At 36.7% G+C, this 20,425-nt stretch overlaps 1 protein-coding gene across 1 annotated transcript in view; it reads left to right on the top strand.

Moving 5' to 3' along the window:
• The first annotated feature begins 315 nt into the window (after nucleotides 1–315).
• LOC149155582 (uncharacterized) overlaps nucleotides 316–20,425 on the top strand; it is a 32,454-nt gene continuing 12,344 nt past the window's right edge. Inside the window, exon 1 of the mRNA XM_089440734.1 lies at nucleotides 316–437. Coding sequence (XP_089296860.1) covers nucleotides 323–437 — 115 coding nt within the window. The 5' untranslated portion in view covers nucleotides 316–322. The remainder of the gene's footprint in view (nucleotides 438–20,425) is intronic.

The following is a 20,425-nucleotide window of genomic DNA, read 5'->3' on the forward strand; positions in this document are numbered from 1 at the left end:
AACATTTTATTAACTTTATTTGAAATTTAATAATAATAAAAATAATAATAATTTAATTCTGACTGGTATAATATACGGAATCTTAAATGTCCAATTGATTTAAAAATACATTTTAAGTAAATTAATGATCTTGTGAAAATCTGTATGGAAGATTTTAAGTAAATTAATGATCTCAGTGAACCTTGCAGTGCGCTAACCAAAAATCATCGATTGCCGTGCCCGTGCCCGTGCCCGTGCCGTCATTATCATTTTCTCCCCATCTTCCTCTATGTATACAGCTCTATTATAATTCCTTTCACCATACATTAGATTTGGAGTTAAGATGGGCAGGTTTCAGGCTGTTTCTGCTGCTCTGCTATTGACAACGTCGCTACTTTTGGTTATGCCACTGTTTTTCGCTGTAGAATCGCTTGCTTTCAAGCGCAGTATGCTATTAGGTACGTATGAGTGCACAGGCTGCATATGTTCATATTAGATATAACTATATCAACCAGAGATAATGTTATATATATATAGATAATAAAATATTTCAATGACCAAAGTAAAAAAGTAATAGAAAAAAAAAATAGATATATAATTCATTTAATTGTGGATATGTATAAATGATATATAGTATTTAAAATATTAACACTAATAATAATTTAAATTATGCTATAAATAAAATATTTTAATATGTGTTAAATAATATTAACATGTATTTAAAAATATTAATATTAATAAAAATGATATTTTAATATGAACAAATTGTTTCATAAATAAAATATCTCAGTACTTGTGTTAAGTAAAATATTTCACTATCAACTAGTATATCATTCAAAATAAATTAAAACATTTGTAGTAGTTTTACTATTTTAAATTTTCGTTTTTTCAGTGTATTTTTGTGTCAATTTTATTTAAGATTTAGCTAACATTTTTTAGAATTGTATTAAGGCATGTAGTTTAGAAAATCCAAGTGTTCAAAGACATTTTTGAGGTGTTTAATCTATTTGTGCATTCAAAAATGTAATTTAAATAATAAAAACTTACACTGTGTATATAGAGTGTATATAGAGAGAGAATCCATATAAATCTATTTTAATCACACTTTAAATACACTTTAAAAAAATGTTTGCACCTCAAAAATTGAATCCCTCTCAACACTAACTAAATTCATGGTTAAGATGGATCTATATTAATTTTAATTTGCAAATCTTCATTATATATGCTCTACTCTCCTATGTATACAACATATACAACCATATGGCTCACAACATAAGATGATTGATGCATTTTCCTGGGTGATTAGACTTGTAATTAATAAAAACACGTATTAATGTAATAATCTTAAAATCCACCATTGGAAATTTAATTTTATATTTTATCCTTCCATCTTTAATATTCAAATCCATATAATTTTGAGTTAATGTGTAAATTATTGTTGTAATGTCCCAACACATCCATCCAAAATCAATAGAGTTCTTTAAAATTATTGAACATTTTTTATTTAAATTAATGTGTATATACTAACTTTATGGTTGAAATGATATAAGATGCTCTACATTATTGCTCTAACTATGACAAACCCTCATGCATCATAAGATCAATTCACAATTAATTAAACTAGCACAACCACATTGGTAAATGTGGTTGATATACGTTGAAGGCGTCATTTTCCACCATTTATATGCCAATCAGCTTTTATAAATGAGATCAATTAGTTTCTGAATTTTGAAAAACTTGTTGCTTTAGGTTTACCATGACATATCCATATCCTGTGAGTATGATAATAAGTAAATGCAGTCACTAGTTTTTTTCATGAGGAGAGCGAAGACGGAGCAGGAAGGAAACTGCGCAGAACTAGGGTTTGGAGCATAATACTAGAGTTGGGTACCATGGAGGGGTGAGAAGTGGGGAGTTCTACTCCCTCCTACAGTCATGTAGTCTCTAATCGTTTCAAGAAGCCTATGGAAGTGGAAACCGGGTATACAGAAAGAGGAAAACAGGTAAACAACAGAGAACAGAAGATGGTAGAAATGTAGGAGGAAGTTAGAAGGGAGAAACGTACAAAAGTAGACAGTAAGAAACCTGACCCTAGAATTTGGACAGGACCATGTAAACCCAAGGCTTCCATCACACCCCGAGTGCTGTTAAGTGACCCAGCCATCCAAGCGCATAGGGAGCACATGGCGAGTTATGCAGTAATCTGCAAATTCATGGGGTTATGGCCTACAGAGAAGACCCTACACATATGGATAAAGAACCATTGGGAACCTAAGGGAGATATAGATCTGCACCTTGGATCCAAGGGTTTCTTCACAGTTTTGTTTATAAACCTTGAGGACAAGAACATGATATTTGAAGGAGGACCCTAATTCTATGCCGCTGCAGGTCTCTATATGAGACCTTGGGTGATGAACTTCATCCCGGAGCGAGAAACATTTACTTCGGTGCCGGTATGGATAAGACTTTATTCCCTACCTCTAGATTATTAGCTGCCGGAATCACTAAAATCCATAGGTGATAAACTAGGGCATTTTATAAAAATATCAGAGGCCACACTACGTAGGAAATATACCTCCTTCGCCAGAATATGCGTGGAAATGGACCTTTCTGGGGCTTTGCTGGATGAAATAATTCTAGAAGTTTTTGATGAATATTGGGTGCAGGCGGTGGATTACGAGCACATACCCTTCAGATGCCGCAAATGCCATGAACACGGGCACCTCTTCAAAGATTGTCCTTTAAATAAAATAGAGAGCAGTTTCAAAGCAACCTCAAGTAAAGACACTGAAAGCTTTACCAAAGCGGGAGGCAAAGGAAAAGGAGGAAGAAAGAACCAAAAAAAAATATATGAGGAAAAACAGTCTAGTCATAGTAAGTTCAAGATATTAGAAGAAGAAGAAGGGGAGGAGAAAGTGAAACAAGTTTTGAAGGAAAATCCAGTAGAGAAGGAAAAGGAGGACAGCATGGAGGATAGACTCGACAAAAGTCAACAAAAGGCGGATCAGCCCAGCGCGATGGAACTTGATAGGGACCAAGAAATGACCTCAAGCGAAGTGGGAATGGAGGAACATGAACTGCAAGACATACTAGAAAGGGAACATCTCAATTTAGAAAAGTTCCTGGAGAAAGGAACTACCATAGGAGTGGACTCACTACCTCAAGAGGAATTTAACATAGTACAATAGCTCTTCCTCTGGAGAACTCAGGCAAAGGGTTCTGGGGTAAAAAGAAACCATGATAGTCAGGATAACGGAGGGGTCAAAACTATGGAGGCAATAGAGGGACAAGCTCCCAAGAACCCAGGAAGAAAAAGAGGAAGAAAAAGACAAAATGAGCTGCTGATTGAATGTGGAAAACTCATGATAAACTCAAGTAAGATGAAAGACCTAACTAGTTACTCATTTACAAATCTTTCTTAATGAAGCTTACAACATGGAATATTAGAGGTCTAGGAAGTAAAAGGAAACAACGAAATCTCAACAATAGAATGAAGGAAGAAAAACCATATTTGGTTTTTATCCAGGAAACAAAATGTTCTGTAGAAAAAATAAGAGAGATACACAGCAAGTGGCTTATTAAGTATGAATATCTAGAAGTTAAAGCAGACAACGCAACAGGGGCAATTCTTACAATGTGGAACCCTAAAAAACTTGGCATCCTAGATGCTGAAGCATCCAGGAACAACTCTTCAATGGTCATCCAACCTTTGGTGGACAAGGAAGTTTATCTGATCACAAATTTCTATGGTCCACAAAAGCTTGAAGATAAATTTAAGCTCCTAACCTCCCTGGGGGATATAAGAGAAAGACATATGGGCATCCCATGGATTTTGGGAGGGGATTTTAATATGATCAAATCTCTTTCAGAAAAAAAGGAGGGACTAGATCTCTAGGCAGAGATTCCATAGCTTTTCAGAACTTCATTACCAATATGAGGCTAGTAGATACAGAAACCTCCAATGGCCTCTTCACCTGGAATAATAAAAGGGGAGGGGTTGCTCAAGTGGCCTCTAAACTTGATAGATTCATTATCTCTGAGGACCTTATTCTCTCAGGCCTTGACTTGTCAGCCATGATTCTCCCTTTTGGAGGCTCGGACCACTGGCCCATTCAATTAAAAGCATCCTTTATAGGAACACCAAGAAATAGACCTTTTAGATTTGAAAATATTTGGCTTACCCACTCAAACTTCAACAACAATATTGAAAAATGGTGGACAGAAGATTTGAATGTTCAAGGTACTAAAATGTTCCTTCTGCAACAAAGGTTGAAACACATCAAACTCGGGCTTAAAGATTGGAACAAGAATGAGTTTGGCAATATCTTTGAATAAAAAAAAATAGTTGAAGGAAAGCTTCAGGAAATTAACCAGGAGCTCATCACAAAGGGATTCACCGAGTAGGGTAAGAAGCAAGCTGATTTGCTTCATTAGGAATGGGAAGGCTTATGTAAGCAAGATGAAATCTTCTAGAAACAGAAATCTAGAGTTCAATGGTTAAAGGAAGGAGACATGAATACAAGGTTTTTTCACAAATCCACTATGGATCATCGATCTCATAACAGGATTCTAAAATTGAAAGATACACAAGGAAAACAGCTCAATACCCACAAAGAAATAGAATCTGCTCTAGTTCAACATTTCCAAGGCATAGTAGAGGGGGCTCTCATAGATAGATCACATTTTATCAATGACTTCACTAAACACATTCCTAGGCTTGTGACAAGAGAAGATAATTATAATCTAAACAGGCCAGTGAATGAACACGAGGTCAGTGAAGTCATCAAAGAAATGCAAAATGGGAAAGCTCCTGGCCTGGACGGTTTTAATGTTGACTTCTTCAAAGCATGCTGGAACATAGTTAAGAAAGACATTTTGGAGGTGGTAGAGGACTCAAGGAAAAACAAAATTGTTTTGAAAGCGCTCAACACCTCTTTCATAGCCTTGATCCCAAAGCAGGAAAATGCTATGACACCAGATAGATTCAGACCCATAGCATTATGCAATGTGGTGTACAAAATTATTTCCAATATAATCGTAAATAGGCTTAAGCCCCTTCTTCCAACTCTAGTGTCGAAGGAGGAAACGAGATATGTGGAAGGTAGACAAATTCTAAATAATATCATTCAAGCTCACGAAGTGATCCATTCTTTGAAGAGTAATAAGCAGCCAGACATGATCATACAACTTGACCTTGAAAAGGATTATGACAAGCTTAGTTGGGCTTACATCAAGGAAGCTCTAAAAGCTTATGGCTTTGACCATAATTGTATATAAGATGGGTAATGGCCCTCATTTCCATCTCAAGCTTTTCAATTCTATTGAATGGCTCACCATCCAAAACCTTCAAGCCTACAAGAGGTCTTAGACAAGGAGATCCGCTCTCACCCTTCCTCTTTATTCTCATGATGGAAGGGCTGGGAAATGCAATCAAAGCTGCTAGAATAGAAGGCAAAATCCAGGGGTTCAAACTCACCATGAATGGGGATGCTTTGACTCACCAACAATTTGTGGATGACACCATGCTGCAAGGGACTCCTACAGTCAAAGAAGCTCTTGCATTCACACCATACTGCAAGGGACTCCTACAGTCAAAGAATTTGCTTTGGCTGCTGGTACTGAGGTAAGCGTAACCAAATCAAAGATTTTCCTTTTTAATACTGATAATGCTATACAGAGAAACCTCACCAAAATTCTAGGTTTTCAAAGAGAATTATTACCCTCCAAATATTTGGGAGTTCCTCTAACAGACATACCTCTAAGCAAGATAGTTTGGGAGCCCGTTATTAATAAACTTCAGGACAGAATTCAGAAATGGACAAATAGGGCTTTGAATTTGGCAGGAAGACTAGTGCTTAGAAAAGCCATCCTTCAAAAAGTTCCTATTTTCATGTTGTCAGCACTTCCAGCTCCTAAAGAAGTGATGCAACGCATCAGAAATATTCAAAGAGATTTTCTTTGGGGCAGAGGGGAAGAGAAAAAGAAATGGGCTCTGTTAGCCTAGGAAAAGATATGTAAACCTAAGACACATGGAGGTTTGGGACTAGATGACCCTGAAATCCTAAACAAAGTTTGGGGGCTAAACTCTAGTGGATATGGCTAAAGGAATCAGATGCCCCTTGGGCCAAGGTTTGGAAATAGAAATATGCAAAAAATTGGAAAGAAAGGGAGCTCATTAGAATGTCTGGAATAATCAAAGGCTCCCACATCTGGAACAAAGCTTGGGAGAACAGAGCTATTGTTCAAAAACACAGTTTTTGGGAAATCAGAGATGGAAACCTTGCTTGGTTTTGGGAAGATAATTGGCAACAGGAACCAAAACTGCTGAGAGAAGAGTTTGACAATCTTAAGAATGATACCGATGACAAAGGGTTACACAGGGTTAATGACTTTTGGGAGCAGAACAGAAATGAAGGAAAATGGAGAGTATGGAAGAATTTGTTGTACAGTGAGGACTCTCCATTGAAGGCCCAGGCAGAAGCTCTCACAGCTATCTTGGAACAGAGAAAGATTCTGATTTCAACTTCTTCTGACCAACTGAGATGGGGTAGAAACAATGAAGGGAACTTTAACCTTAAAGAGGCCAAGCGAATAGCCCTTGGGCTTGACTTCCCAAACCCTGATATGGTCTAGAAGGACCTATGGAAGAATCAAATTTGGATGAAAATCAAACTGTTCATGTGGTTGGTGCAACATAAAAAGATATTAACTTGGGAAAACCTGAGGAAAAGAGGGGTAATTGGGCCATCAAGATGCCAGCTTTGCAAATTACAAGAAGAAACTATGGAACACCTTCTCAACCTATGCCCATTCACCTCTATCTTGTGGAATTGGGTAGCTTCAATCTTCAGACAGTCTGACAGGGACATTGGCAGCATCAAAATCACTTTGAGGAATTGGAGGAGTAATTTCTCTGCTAATGAGATCATCAACAAAGCTTGGGAACTCGTTCCTGGCTTTCTGATTTGGGATGTATGGAAAGAGCGCAACAATAGAATCTTCAAGAACAAGAGTGGTTCTGCCCAGAGCATTATGGATCAGATCATAGGATAGATTAAAGAAACTGTTGGTAGCCTTATAAAAACCCCCCCTGAGAACCAACCTCATGAACAAGATAGGTAGATTCTGATCCAGTTGGGCCATCAAGGGCTCTTCCCCCAGGGACTAACCAAGAATGTAAGTCATATATCAGCTGATAAGGATCTCTGGCAACCCCACCACTGGATACATGAAGTGCAATATTGATGGGGCCTCAAAAGGAAACCCTAGCATTACTAGATATGGAGGAGTAATAAGAGATGACCAGGGATTAATAAAAACCATCTTTCACAGTCATCTGGGTAAAGCCACTAATAATATGGTAGAGCTCATGGCCCTGGAGCAATGCCTAGGTATCTTAAAGAAATCAAACTTACATAATACCATAATTGAAGCTGATTATGAACTGATAATCAACTTAGTCAAGAAAATATGCAATGGATCACGGCCAGACAAAGTTTCGAAACACTGGAGATTACTGCAAGTCTATCATCTTATTCAATCCCACCTGCACACCATGAGAACCCTTAGGTTCACTCATGTGCGAAGAGCTGCCAACAGGTTAGCGTATATTATGGATAATGAGGGCATTCTATGTGCCAAAAGCAATAAAATATATAAATGGTCAGAGACTCCACATGGTCGTTTGAGGGATGAGTGCCACAAACAGGCATCAGTAGATAGGGAGATCTACCAGAACAGAGGAAATTAGCAGGATGAGGTATAAGCACGGTGTTCTGCATGTATAGAGGAATTTCAGTCAACATGAGGAAAAACTTGAGCAGGAGGTCAAAAGTGAACATAGGGGTTTTACTCTATTTATCAGATGGGGATATGGTAGAGGAATTCTATAGTTTTCAGTTTAACAGGCGGGAAACTACTGACAAAATAAGTCTGCAGTTGAACAGGCGGGATACTATTGACAGAACAAGTCTTCAAAGCCTTTTAATGTATAATGCCGAGAACTTCATTAAAGAGTGGGTAGGTCAGCAAAATGCTCAGTGGTTAACCCTCCATTCGGACCCCAAATGTATTTCAGATTTAACTCTATAAGGCTTCGGGTCTGAAGGTGCAGTTAAGCTCCGCGCTAGTTGGAGCGGCTTTTTGTGTTCGCTTGCATCTGGTGCATGTCTAGGAGTAACTCATGATGTGTAAGGCTTACTCCTTTTGCAGTCTAGGAGTAACTCCTTGCGTTAACATCTTTGGTGTTGTTGCCGAGGAGAAGAATTGAAGTTTATCCCTAGGTAAATGACAAAGTTATAAGTCTGGTTCTGAGGTGTACAATTCCAGCTGTCTTTTTAGACTGCTTTACACCTAGCGACTCCATTGTTGAAGCTATGGCTCCAAGAAAGGATAGAACTAGGGAAAGCCCACATTCTCCTTTGAAAAACCAAGTCCCTGATCTTGAGAAGCTAATCAAGAAAAAGAGTAAGTGAAATCTTGTTTCTTCTACTTCTGGTTTTTCAAAAGCTATTCCTGAAAAGTATATCAAATTTTTTCTCCTGATTTTACAAAAATATTTGTAGCTCTTTCATTTTCCAGTCAACAAACAGCCTCTACATCGAGTGTTGGTGATTCCTCATCTACTGTTCAAAATCCTCATATTGTTATTCCACAAATCCCAGTAACTCCAATTGTTATTCCACAAATTCCAGTAACTCACACAATGGTAGGTCCTAATCCACCCCCTAGCCGAATGGATGCAATTGTTGCTTCTAGGTATACTCCTTTAGTTTTACCTCAGCCTATGAATGCATTACCTGTAGAAGATTATCTCAAGTATATGCATAAATTTAATGGTGAAGGGGAGGTAACAGCTAAAGAACATCTTGTTAATTTTTATGCTTATGCTAATAATCTGAACATTGAGCATGAAGATGTTTGGATGAGAGTTTTTGTTTAGAGTCTGGAGGGTGATGTAAGGAAATGGTTCAGATATTTGACAGTTGGTAGCATCATTGGAATTGAAGTCCTAGATGATACATTTTTAAGAAAATGGGGTGACAAGAAAGATTTTTTGTATTATATCACAGAATTTGGTGCAATCAAAGGAAAAGAATAAGAATCAGTTTTTGATTTTTCTAAGAGATTCAATAAAATGTATAGAAAAATACCTACTGAAATCAAACCTACTGAAGCTTAAGCTAAAATCACTTATGTTGGTGCTTTTGATCCTGACTTTTGTTTATTGTTGAGAGAAAGAAGATCTACTATGCTATCACAAATGCAGGACAATGCACTAGAGGTAGAATCAAATATATTAGCAGCTAATAGACTCAGAGGAGGGATTGACAGAGAAAAAAGAAAACAAAAAGCTGAAGTTTCTACTTCGGGAACTTCTGACATAGATCCTAAGCTAGATGAGCTTACCAAGATGGTAAAATCATTGACTACTGATATTTCTAAGTTGAAGATGGAAGCAAGATCATCTACTACCAGAAATGTTTCATTTGATTTGCGAAATAGACAGCAATTTAGAAGACCTAATGCTCCTCAAATTTTGCAGAGAGAAAGAAGAGATGTTGATGATCAAAAGGTGCAACCTCCTTTATAGAATGTTATATTTGAAGATGAAGAAGAAATTTAAGGATTGGAAAGACGTGATGATATAAATTGTCTTAGAGACAAAGAAGGGATTATTCATCTTACACAAGCACAGTATGAAGACTTTATGTCATATACTCATAATAATGAAGTGAGTCCTAATCATTCCATGATTGCAGTGAATCATCAAAGAAGATACAATCTTAGATCAAAGAGAATTGATGACACTTCTAAGCATGTTGCACAACCAAAGAAGAATAAATATGTAGTTAAAATTTTAGTTGAAAAATATGGCAGACCGAAAATTCCGGTGGCATCCGATATTCCAACTGAGAAACAAGTGACCGAACTTGACAAACCGGAAATTTGGTATCGTCTGATTTTCCTTCACTTGAGGTAAAAATTGCTCACAAACCACACTTTGCCTTCAATTTTCAAAATGAGGTTCAGAAGATCAAGATTCCTATTCCCCTTGTAGAACTCATGAAAAATCAAGATTTCAAAAATACTTTTATGAAAGCTTTGCAGCCTTCACCTACTAAAGTAGTCTCTGATTTTGTTAACCTTCAAGATGATAAGCCCACTATTATTTTAGGTCCATTGGTAGAAGACAAAGATGACTCTACCCCTCCCTTCTATTTGTCTCTGAATATTCATGAAAAGACCCTGCATAATTGTCTTATGGACTCTGGAGCTTCACATAATTTAATGCCCAAGGTAGTTATGGATGAACTAGCTCTTGAGATAACTAGAGAGTACCAAGCTATCTATTCTTTTGATTCTCAGAAATTCCAATGCCTTGGTGTCAACAAAAACCTTGCAGTAAGTCCTTTTCAGTTACCTATGAGAGTGATGGTAATGGATATTGTTTTAGCTGATATCCCTCCCAGATTTGGTATGTTACTTTCTAGGTCATGGATTAAAAGGTTGGGAGGAACCTTGCAGATGGATTTAACTTATACTATTGTTCCTTTTTTTTTAGGAGAACAAAGAATACTTTACAGAGAAGCTTAGCTGGCATATATCATTAGTGACAACAAATACCCTACTAATCATCCGATATATGATAGAACAACTAGATTTGGTTCAAACATTCTACATATGGATGACTCTGCCTTGCCTACAGAAAGTTTTCAGATTTTAAAGCCAGCTGAAAATCAAATCAATCATGAAGGATCAAGGTATGGTAAATGTTTTTTGATGGCTCATGTTCCAAAGAAGGTGTTGGTACAGGGATTGTTCTTATTTCTGCTTTGAAGGAAAGTTTCACTTTTTCTTTCAAACTTGAATTTGAGACAACTAATAATGTGGCTAAATATGAAGCTTTGTTAATTGGCTTTAAAAAGGAAAAAGATATGAATATATCAGAAATTTCTGTTTTTGGAGATGCTGAACTTATTATTCAGCAAATCAGAAATCTTTATCAGACTAAGCATCCTAGAATTAGAGATTACTGGAATGCAGTATGGGACATTGTAGAAGACTCCTTCCTGGCCTTTAACATTTCTTTTGTTCCAAGAGAAAGTAATATTCTAGCTGATTCACTCTCTATTTCAGCCAGCTCATTCAAAATTCCAATGCTGATAAAGTTGAAATATGAAGTGGAAGTTAGGTTTAGACCTAACATTCCTGATAATGTTAAGCATTGGAAAGTTTTTGAAGATGACCAGGAGATTAGAAAATTCATTGAAGTTGTTGAAGAGTTTGATGTTTTAAATATTGATAAAGAAGAATACCTACCACAAGTTGATGTTGATCATCAAGATTCTAGAAATCTAAAAAAACAAATTTCTGATCAGCCTATCATACAACTACCTACCAATCATATTCCCAAGGGGTTAATTCCACTTGAGAAACTTTTTGATCAAAATGATGTTGGATTCAAACCATGGTTAGCTGAAGCAGATGTTGAATTAGAAGATTACAACTTGGGTACAACACAAGAACCAAGGTATGTAAATTTTTCAAAAGATTTACTAGATGAAAGAAAGATGGAATATCACAAGTTGTTTTGTGAATTTATTGATGTTTTTTCTTGGAAATATGAAGATCTTAAGACATATGATACATCTATCATTGAGCATAGAATACCATTGAAAGATGGTACTAAAACTTTCCGGTAGAAGTTTAGGTAAATCAATCCACTATTGCTACCAGTGATGGAAAAGGAAGTGAAGAAACTGTTGGATGCTAAAATCATGATTCCATTAAGACACTCAGACTGGGTTGCCAATCTAGCGTCAGTAAGAAAGAAAAGTGGTGAAATCAAATTGTGTGTGGATTTCAAAAATCTTAACAAAATCTCCAAGAAAGATAACTATCCATTGCCGAAGATGGAGCATATTCTTCAAAAGGTGACTGGGTTAGATAGAATTTCCATGTTAGATGGTTTTTTTGGGTATAATAAAATATCTGTTTGGCCAGAAGATCGAGAGAAGACAACATTCACTACTCCTTGGGGTACATTCATGTATGCAAAGATGCCATTTGGGCTCATGAACGTAGGAGCTACTTTCAATGTGCTATGGACTTTGCATTTATTGGAGAAAAGGACAAGTTGTTGGTCATCTATTTGGATGACATTACTGCTTTTTCAGCGTCAGATCAAGAACAACTTCAGCACTTGAGACAATTATTTGTTAAATGCATAAAATATGGTATATCCTTGAATCTGAAGAAGTCTCATTTTTCTCTCAAAGAAGGTAAGATGTTGGGTCACAAAGTTTCTAAAAATGGAGTGAGGATTGATCCAAAAAGAATGTTTACAATTCAAGATTTAACACTTCCAATATCCAAGAAAGAGATTCAATCTTTCCTTGGTAAGATCAATTTTCTCATAATATTCATCCCAAATTTTGCTGAAGTGGTGAAACATATTACCTGTATGCTAAGGAAGGACAAAGAAGTCAAGTGGACAGTTGAATCCAGAAATTCATTTGAGATGATAAAAAAGGCTATCATTGAAGCACCTCAATTGGTAAGTCTTGAATATTCAAAACCTTTCTTAATCTTCTCATTTGCTTCTCAAGACACCATTGTTGCTATTTTGTTACAAAAATATTCAGAAAATAAAGAAGCACCCATAATAGTTTTCAGTAGAGCTCTTAGATATGAAGAATTAAAGTATGAAATGTTGGAAAAGCATGCTTATGCATTAGTTAAAGCTCTGAAATCTTTTAGAGTTTATATTCTACATGCTCAAGTGATATCTTATGTCCCTTCATCTGTTGTTAGAGAGATACTGGTTCAGCCTGATATTGATGGAAAGAGAAGTAAATGGGTGACTAAAGTTCTTGAATTTGATTTAGAGATAAAGCCTACTAAGCTAATCAAAGGTCAAGGATTAGCTAAACTACCTGCTGAAGAAAATTGTAAAGTGTTGGGTTTGAATTTCATGGATGATAATCTAGAAGGGCAAATTTCAGAACCCGTTGACAATATGGCAATAGATTCAAAGCTTGTTGAGTGTAGCTGGTACAAAGATGTTGTTTATTTTATGAAATATTTTAAACCCCCTACAGAGTATGATAAAAGCAGAGTGAGATCTTTGAAGTTGAAAACCATTAAGTATTGCATCAAGGATAACTGTTTGTATTGGAAAGATCCTACATGAGTTTTTTTGAGATGCATTGATCCAGAGGAATCTAAAAAGGCCATATTTGAAATGCATAGTAGTGTTTGTGGAGGTCATCATTATTGGAGAACTACTACATACAAAATATTGAGAGCTGGCTATTTTTGGCCTAGCTTATTTTATGATGTATGTGCTGAGGTGAGAGCATGTGAAAAATGTCAAAGGTTCACTGGTAAAAATCATCTGAAGTCTTTACCTCTCAAGCCCATAATTGTTTCTGCACCTTTCTAGCAATGGGGATTAGATTTCATTGGTGAAATTCATCCACCTTCAAGTGGGCAGCATCATTGGATTCTTGTTGCTACTGATTACTTCACCAAATGGATCGAAGCAATACCTACCAAGAATGCCACTCATAAAGTTATCATTAACTTTCTGGAAGGAATCATAACCAAATTTGGATGCCCATCAAGACTAGTAGTAGATAATGCAGCTGCTTTTAAAGCCATGCCATTGGTAAATTTCTGTGAAGATTATGGTATTCAACTTACTCATTCTACAGCTTACTATCCACAAGGGAATGGTTTAGCTGAATCATCTAATAAAAGTTTGGTAAGAATCATCACCAAGTTGCTGGAGCAAAACAAGAAAGCTTGGGACTCAAAACTCAAATTTTCTTTATGGGTTGATAGGGTGACAATCAAAAAGTCTATTAATACATCACCTTTTCAGATGGTTTATGGGATTGATGTTGTTTTTCCAGTCCAATTAGCTATTCATGTAGCCAAACTACTGCAAGATCATGAAGTTGAACCAAATGACATGACCAGAAGAATGTATCATATCATAGAAGTGCAGCAAAAGAGAGAACAACAATATGATTTGGTAAGAAAATATCAGCAAGTTGTGAAGGAAGTCTTTGATAAAGGGACTAAAAAAGAAGATTTTCAGATTGGATATTTGGTGTTGAAGTGGGATGCACAGCACCAAGATCCAGGTAAGCATTCAAAATTTGATGCTTTATGGCTTGGTCCTTTCAAAATCTCAAATGTCTTGCAGAACAATACTTTTGAGTTGCAACATCTTGATGGGACAGAACTATATGGAGGCCCATTTAATGAGTGTTTTCTCAAAAAATTCTTTTACTAAGGTTGTTGGTAGCCTCAGTTCAATGTAAATACCAGTGTGATTTCATAATAAGACTCCATAGCCCAATGACAAGGCACTAAAACTGCAAAAAGTTCTTAGAGAATCGCAGGGAGAGCTATATCCCCTATGGAGCCAAGTTAGCACAGTTATAGGCTAAGTCATGAGTATGTTTTGAAATTTTTATTTCTTAGGATTAATTTTGTAAATTTATAAAAAAAAATAAAACACTACCGAAATTTCTAGTAACGCCCGATTTTCTCGTTCAGACAGTCTCCCCTATTTTTTGCACAGCCTTTCCGTTCTCGTGTTATTTCTTGTTTTTTATTTTTATTTTCTGATGCTAATGGAATTACCGGTAGCGTTTTTCGTTTTTTAAAATAAAGCCGAAAACACAACATGTTTTAATATTTTAAATGACAAATTACAACATCTAGTATAGTATGAATGAGAATCATTAAGAGGATCTAATGATGACTTATCTACTATCAAGTCTCCTGTAAATCATAATATCAGTTCAAGTAGAAACTGTTAGTGAAGATTTCACAAAGGATTTGTGAAATACTTTATACACTTTCTCACTTTATAACTGTTATTTTATTTACCAAAAAACAGAGTTTGTTACAAGGCTTTATGTAGTTGAAGTGACTGCCTTAAGATACTTAGTTTCTTAGCATAATTATCAGCTACCTGTTCCTTTTCCTCTGCTCCCCTATATTACTCAATTAACCATTGAATTTATGCTTGCCACAGCTTGCCAAATGCATGAAAGTTAAAGAGGAACACAATCTTTTCAAAAACTCCTTCAGAAGCCATCCCACCACTCAAAAAACCCTTTGAAATTTTGAAATGAAATCATGATGCGTAAGGCTTACTATTTTTGCAGTCTAGGAGTAACTCCTTGCGCTAAGACAAGGCGACGTTGCTGGCTCACACGAAGATCTCGTCCTTGGTGAAGCCACCCGATGGTGTATGGTTGTGGATGTGATGTGGTTGGTAAGCCCAGCCGCTTCACGACATCTGCTGAAATGAGGTTCTTTTGGCTTCCGCTGTCGACAATGAACTATAGCGAGGAACCCTTTACCCACATCTGGGAGTGGAAGAGACGATCCTCCTCCTTTGGATCTTCGAGATCCTCCTTCTAGATCTTCATGGTGGCAACGATGGTGTTAGGCTCCGCATCGATAATCTGCTTCCCTTTGTCATTCCCCTTGTCGGGTTCTGACTCAAAGTCAGAACATGCATCTGATTCCAAAGCCTTTAGCTTGGCCACCAGTGACTACTTGGCCTGACACTCACTTTTTTTGTGAGTGGAGCTCTTATGGAACTCACACCACTTTCTTGTGTCCTTCTTCGACTTCGCGGTGTTGTTCTTTGCTTGCATATTTGGCGGGTTGTCTTGGGCCACCTCGCCTTGGCTTTGTCCTTTGTTCTGCAGTTTGGGGGCACCTTTCCCTTACTTTGGATTCGCAAATCCAAAGTCTCGCTTCTTCTGTTTAAACTTCTACTCAATCTTTACAGTGTATTGATACGTCGTGCCGAGCAAGGAGATGTCTAGGAACTCCATCTCGTCCTGGATGTACCTATGTAGGAAGCCGCAGTATTTGAGTACCAAATGCTGCACAAAATCCTTGATAGCCAACTTTATGCGAAGGGTATGAAAAATATTGGTAAACTCTAGCACATCTTGGTCCCTTCCCTACTACAGCGTGGTCCACTTTATGTATTTATCCTCATATCTCCTGATAGGGTAGTACTTCTCCATGATGACATCCTGAAATGAGTTCCAATTGGGTGCGGTTGAAAATAGTGAGTTTTTACTTTCATCCTTCTAGTCACAGTAGGTTTCCCACCAGTCCTTGACATGGGGGGCTGCTTTGAGAAGTGCAAAAGTGATATTTTCCCGACTGGAAAAATCATGAATGGAAAAATGTCCTTCTAGCAGATTTAACCATTTATCTATAGTGTGTGCATTTATCTGACCCTCAAATATGGGAATGTCAAAGTTAACTTGTACCTTAAAGGGTGTGGCACTTCCAGAGTAGCTGCTAGAAGTAGATGCTTTTCCCTTGGGTAGCCGTTGAAGGATCTGGGGAAAGTTGTCCATCATCGTGTTTCTTTGTCGCTCGAGCGCTTCTTCAAACATGATTTTGATAGGATCCCCTAAACCCTCGTCTTTCTTTTCATTTACCATGGGAGGTCGTCGTGATTTGCGAGGCTGGTCTTGCAAAGGTTCGACCAGTTCAAGCCCTAACTCCTTATATCTCGACCTTGTTGGGGACATGCAAAGAAAAACAGAGAAAGAGCAGACCGCTTTGATACCACTGATTCGGATTTAAACAAGAACGCAACAAATTACAGATATAACCATAAATATAAAGATGGAATAGAAATAACACTTCATTTCATTAATATCAAATACTGAAATATGCTTACAAACAAAATGGACATAAGACTACCTCAGGCGATGGTAGCTTATCTCTGAGAAGAGATGTGGCGGCTACATGCCTCTGAAATGCGTTACAATGAGGCTCAAGGGCCTTTTTATTGTTTAATAATAAGAGCAAACCCTAAACAACCAAAACCCTAACCCGAGGAGATGTAACACCAAGATTTTATGGGCCTTGTTGGGGTTAGTTGCACAACCAACTTCCCGAGGTCACGACTTGGTCATATTATCTCCGTTTGACGCGCATGATACTCCATTGGAAATATCTCTCTGAGGACTATGACGAAAAAGATGATTTTAGTTAGAAAATCATAAAAAAAACACTGGTAGATTGCCAAAATAAAAAAGTCGTCTAGGGCCTCAAAACAGCTCCGGAAGTTTAGGACCTGAAAAAATGCTAAAAATAGTAAATTGTGCTACAATTAAGGAAACTGAAAAACTGAAAGAAACAATGGTGGGGGTCAAAGTGGAATTGGCAAGTGGCCACCAATATCCACCTAGATCAGTAACTCAAGCATCTTCCTCTCTAAAGTGGTTTTGCATAACCTAGTACAAGACTATGACACCTTTCATGAATTCTACCCCAAGTCATAACACTTATCACTTACACCTACCATCTTAACCCAAGAATTGTTCCTCCCTTAAGGTTGGAAGTAGCTAATAGTATCATGTGATAGCCTTCCCATACCTAAGTAGAGTAACATGTATACAATCATAATCTCGTAACAAAAAATTGTGAAGGTGATACTTGTGTGAAGTACTTTGATGACTTTACATTGAATATGGTTGTCCTTAATGCTTTTATGGCTCTTGTACCCATGATGTTGGTATCATTCAATTACTAGAATATGTGTTACATGGTGTTCCAAGTGTAGACAAGATCCCATGACAGATGATGTTTGACTTCTCCAACACTTCACAAAGGCTTCTCCATCACCTGCATTAATGACATTAGACACTTGATGGAGGACATTGGGGTATAGTGGAGTAGCATCGACTTTAATGACAACTTGGCATAGTGGATGACACCCTCCTCCAAAACCATGGCCATGGATGTTTACCTTTCAAGCTAGGGTATTGACTTGGAGACCAAGTGCACCATATAGATGACAGGGCACCCCTAGGCTAGCATTGTCCCTTCTTGATGGATTTTTCTCCTCTTCATGGTGATTGATGATGATTATCATTTGGGCCGCATTTAAAGGGGTGAAACCACTTTCTACCTTGATGACATGAGCTCCTATCTTGGCAATGCCATCCTAGCACTCCATTTAACGATGATGTGAGATTTAGGAGGATGAAATAGGGCTTGAGAGGGATATTTGGTGAGGAGGCACCTAGTTTGGATGGAGAGGCATGATTGATGGGATAGCATTCATCCCTTCAGCTATTCTTGCATCGTTTCATGGAGAGATGTGCCTTTTAGATGATGACCTCACGCTTGAAAGTTTCTCTACTCGTGTGTGGACTAATTGAGGCTATTTTTCATGTTATATCATTTTAGAGGCTATGCTTAGGAGTCACCTTGATGACTTATCCACCTTGTATCATGGATTTAGGGATTTTAGCCTAATTGTGGGTTAAGTCACTCAGTTTCCCTAATATATATAAGGAAGTGATTTGTCTCATTGGATTCATTTGTCATACTTGGATCGTACATTCTCTTAATTAATATTATTCTCTCTTATACACTATGGATGCCTAGTTGAGTGACTTATCTTTGGTGGAATTGTGATGCGATGCGATCTCTTTTCATGGATGCTTATGGTGGATCTAGGATATTGCATGGTGAAGTAAACTAGTCTATTTGATTTAGCTTGATATTATGTTTCACGGGATGGATGTTCTTGTGCTAAGTTAGTTTATTTAGTATTCCTTTCATTGTCCCTTATTGAACTAAGTTTTTATTTCCCTTAATAATCTGGAAAATTGAAAACGTAAATCTTGAACCCTAAGGTAAGTTAGTTTATTGACTGTAACTTGTTTGGATTTAGTGTCACTCCAAGGAAACACTAGAATTGTTTGTATGCTAGACTCCATGTGCCCTAGATTGAGAAGGCACTAGTCTATCTCTCTTATGACATTCTTTTAAAATATAAAAGTCATTTTTATTTTTTGTTTCATATTAAATTAGAATTATATTACAATAAAATCCTATATTTTCAACATTTAATGAGTCATTGATATATGCCTTAGAGTTAGATACTGTGTAAAAGTGCATTAGAGAAGAAAATTTGAAAAATTTCATGCATTTTTAGTCGTTTTCTAGGATCGACATTAAGGTTTCAATTGTTATTATATGTCTTATTAACCATTAAAAAATATTGTAACTTTGTCCCTAGTTTACTTTCCAATTAGACTACATTTTACAAAGCTTATTCACAATTTTCACAACTAAATTTGCTATTATTATAGACTATTGTGTTGTTGCAATTCACTAATTTAGATCCCTAGTTTATAGCATATTTAAGTAAGTTTATTGATTTGGTGTGTTCAAAAACCTATTTGAAACTCTTTAAGTCAACCATAGCGTTTAGATTGTCACATAGCTCCCTAAAACCCAAATATGGAATTTATTTCTTAATTCACCTCAAACCCTAATTAACTATGCCTTCATATGGTGGATTTATATTCTATGATTCCTAGAGGGCAATAAACTTAAGATACTTGTATTAATTGATCCCTAAGAACTACCACGAAAGCTCCCTGTGTTGGATTGAAAGCTCACTGGTGTTGGATTGTATCCTTCACTAAAGAGAGGGAAGTTGGTGTTGGATTGTATCCTTCACTAAAGAGAGGGGAGTAGGTATTAGGGTGAAAGTATTGACATTCTCGTGTGTTTGCAATAGCCTTCTAGATTTTGTTGTAACAAAGAACAGAATGTAGTGGTTGAGATTAACAATATTAATATACACAACTCAATTAAAAATCTAATTAGACATTTTTTGGACAAGACAAATACATTGTCATGATAAAATTTATAAATGAAAATACCCATAAATGTAAATTAGTTGGTTTCTATGTGATGTAGATAATTAATTTTTATAAAATTGATTTAAAATTCAAACATTATAAAACTAGATTGAAAATGAAAATCACTTAAAATGATAATTTTATATTATTATGGTCAAAATTTGTGAAAAAAGTAATGGAGTGCTAGGATGGATGAAAAAACAAATAGGGTATTATGACCAGGTTGATATATAAAACAATGGAGTACAAGAATGTTAAACAAATACAACGTTATGGTCGGGTTCCAATTGCAAAGCTGAGACGATGGCTCTCGCGGGTCTTCTAACTTTTTGCCTTTTCTTTAACATTCAGTTCGTTTCAATTTTCAGAGATTCCAAAGTCATGGTTGATTATGTATTGGAAAAGAACCATATCAGTAATCCTCACCTTGCAGGCTAGATGGACAGAATCATGTTCTTTTGGAGGACGATGGAAGGATGCTCCATCCAACACATTTACAGAGAACCAACAAGCAGAAAACTTATCAAAGGCAGGTCTTCTATCAGAAACAGGTATCTGGAACATGAAGGTAATATTTGACGAGGAAATCTTCTCTATCCAGGAATTTTCCATCCCTGCCACTTAATTTCATTTTTGCTGAATCCAGGTATGCACTGTTATTTTGTTCTTTTTGCTTCTCTCCTCCCTACTGAATATTTCGGTCTATGTATGGTCAAAGTATG

This window comes from Pinus tabuliformis, chromosome 9 (genome assembly GCF_031772625.1).
Source record: "Pinus tabuliformis cultivar Carrire ecotype Pingquan chromosome 9, CPIR1, whole genome shotgun sequence".
Lineage (NCBI taxonomy): Eukaryota > Viridiplantae > Streptophyta > Pinopsida > Pinales > Pinaceae > Pinus > Pinus tabuliformis.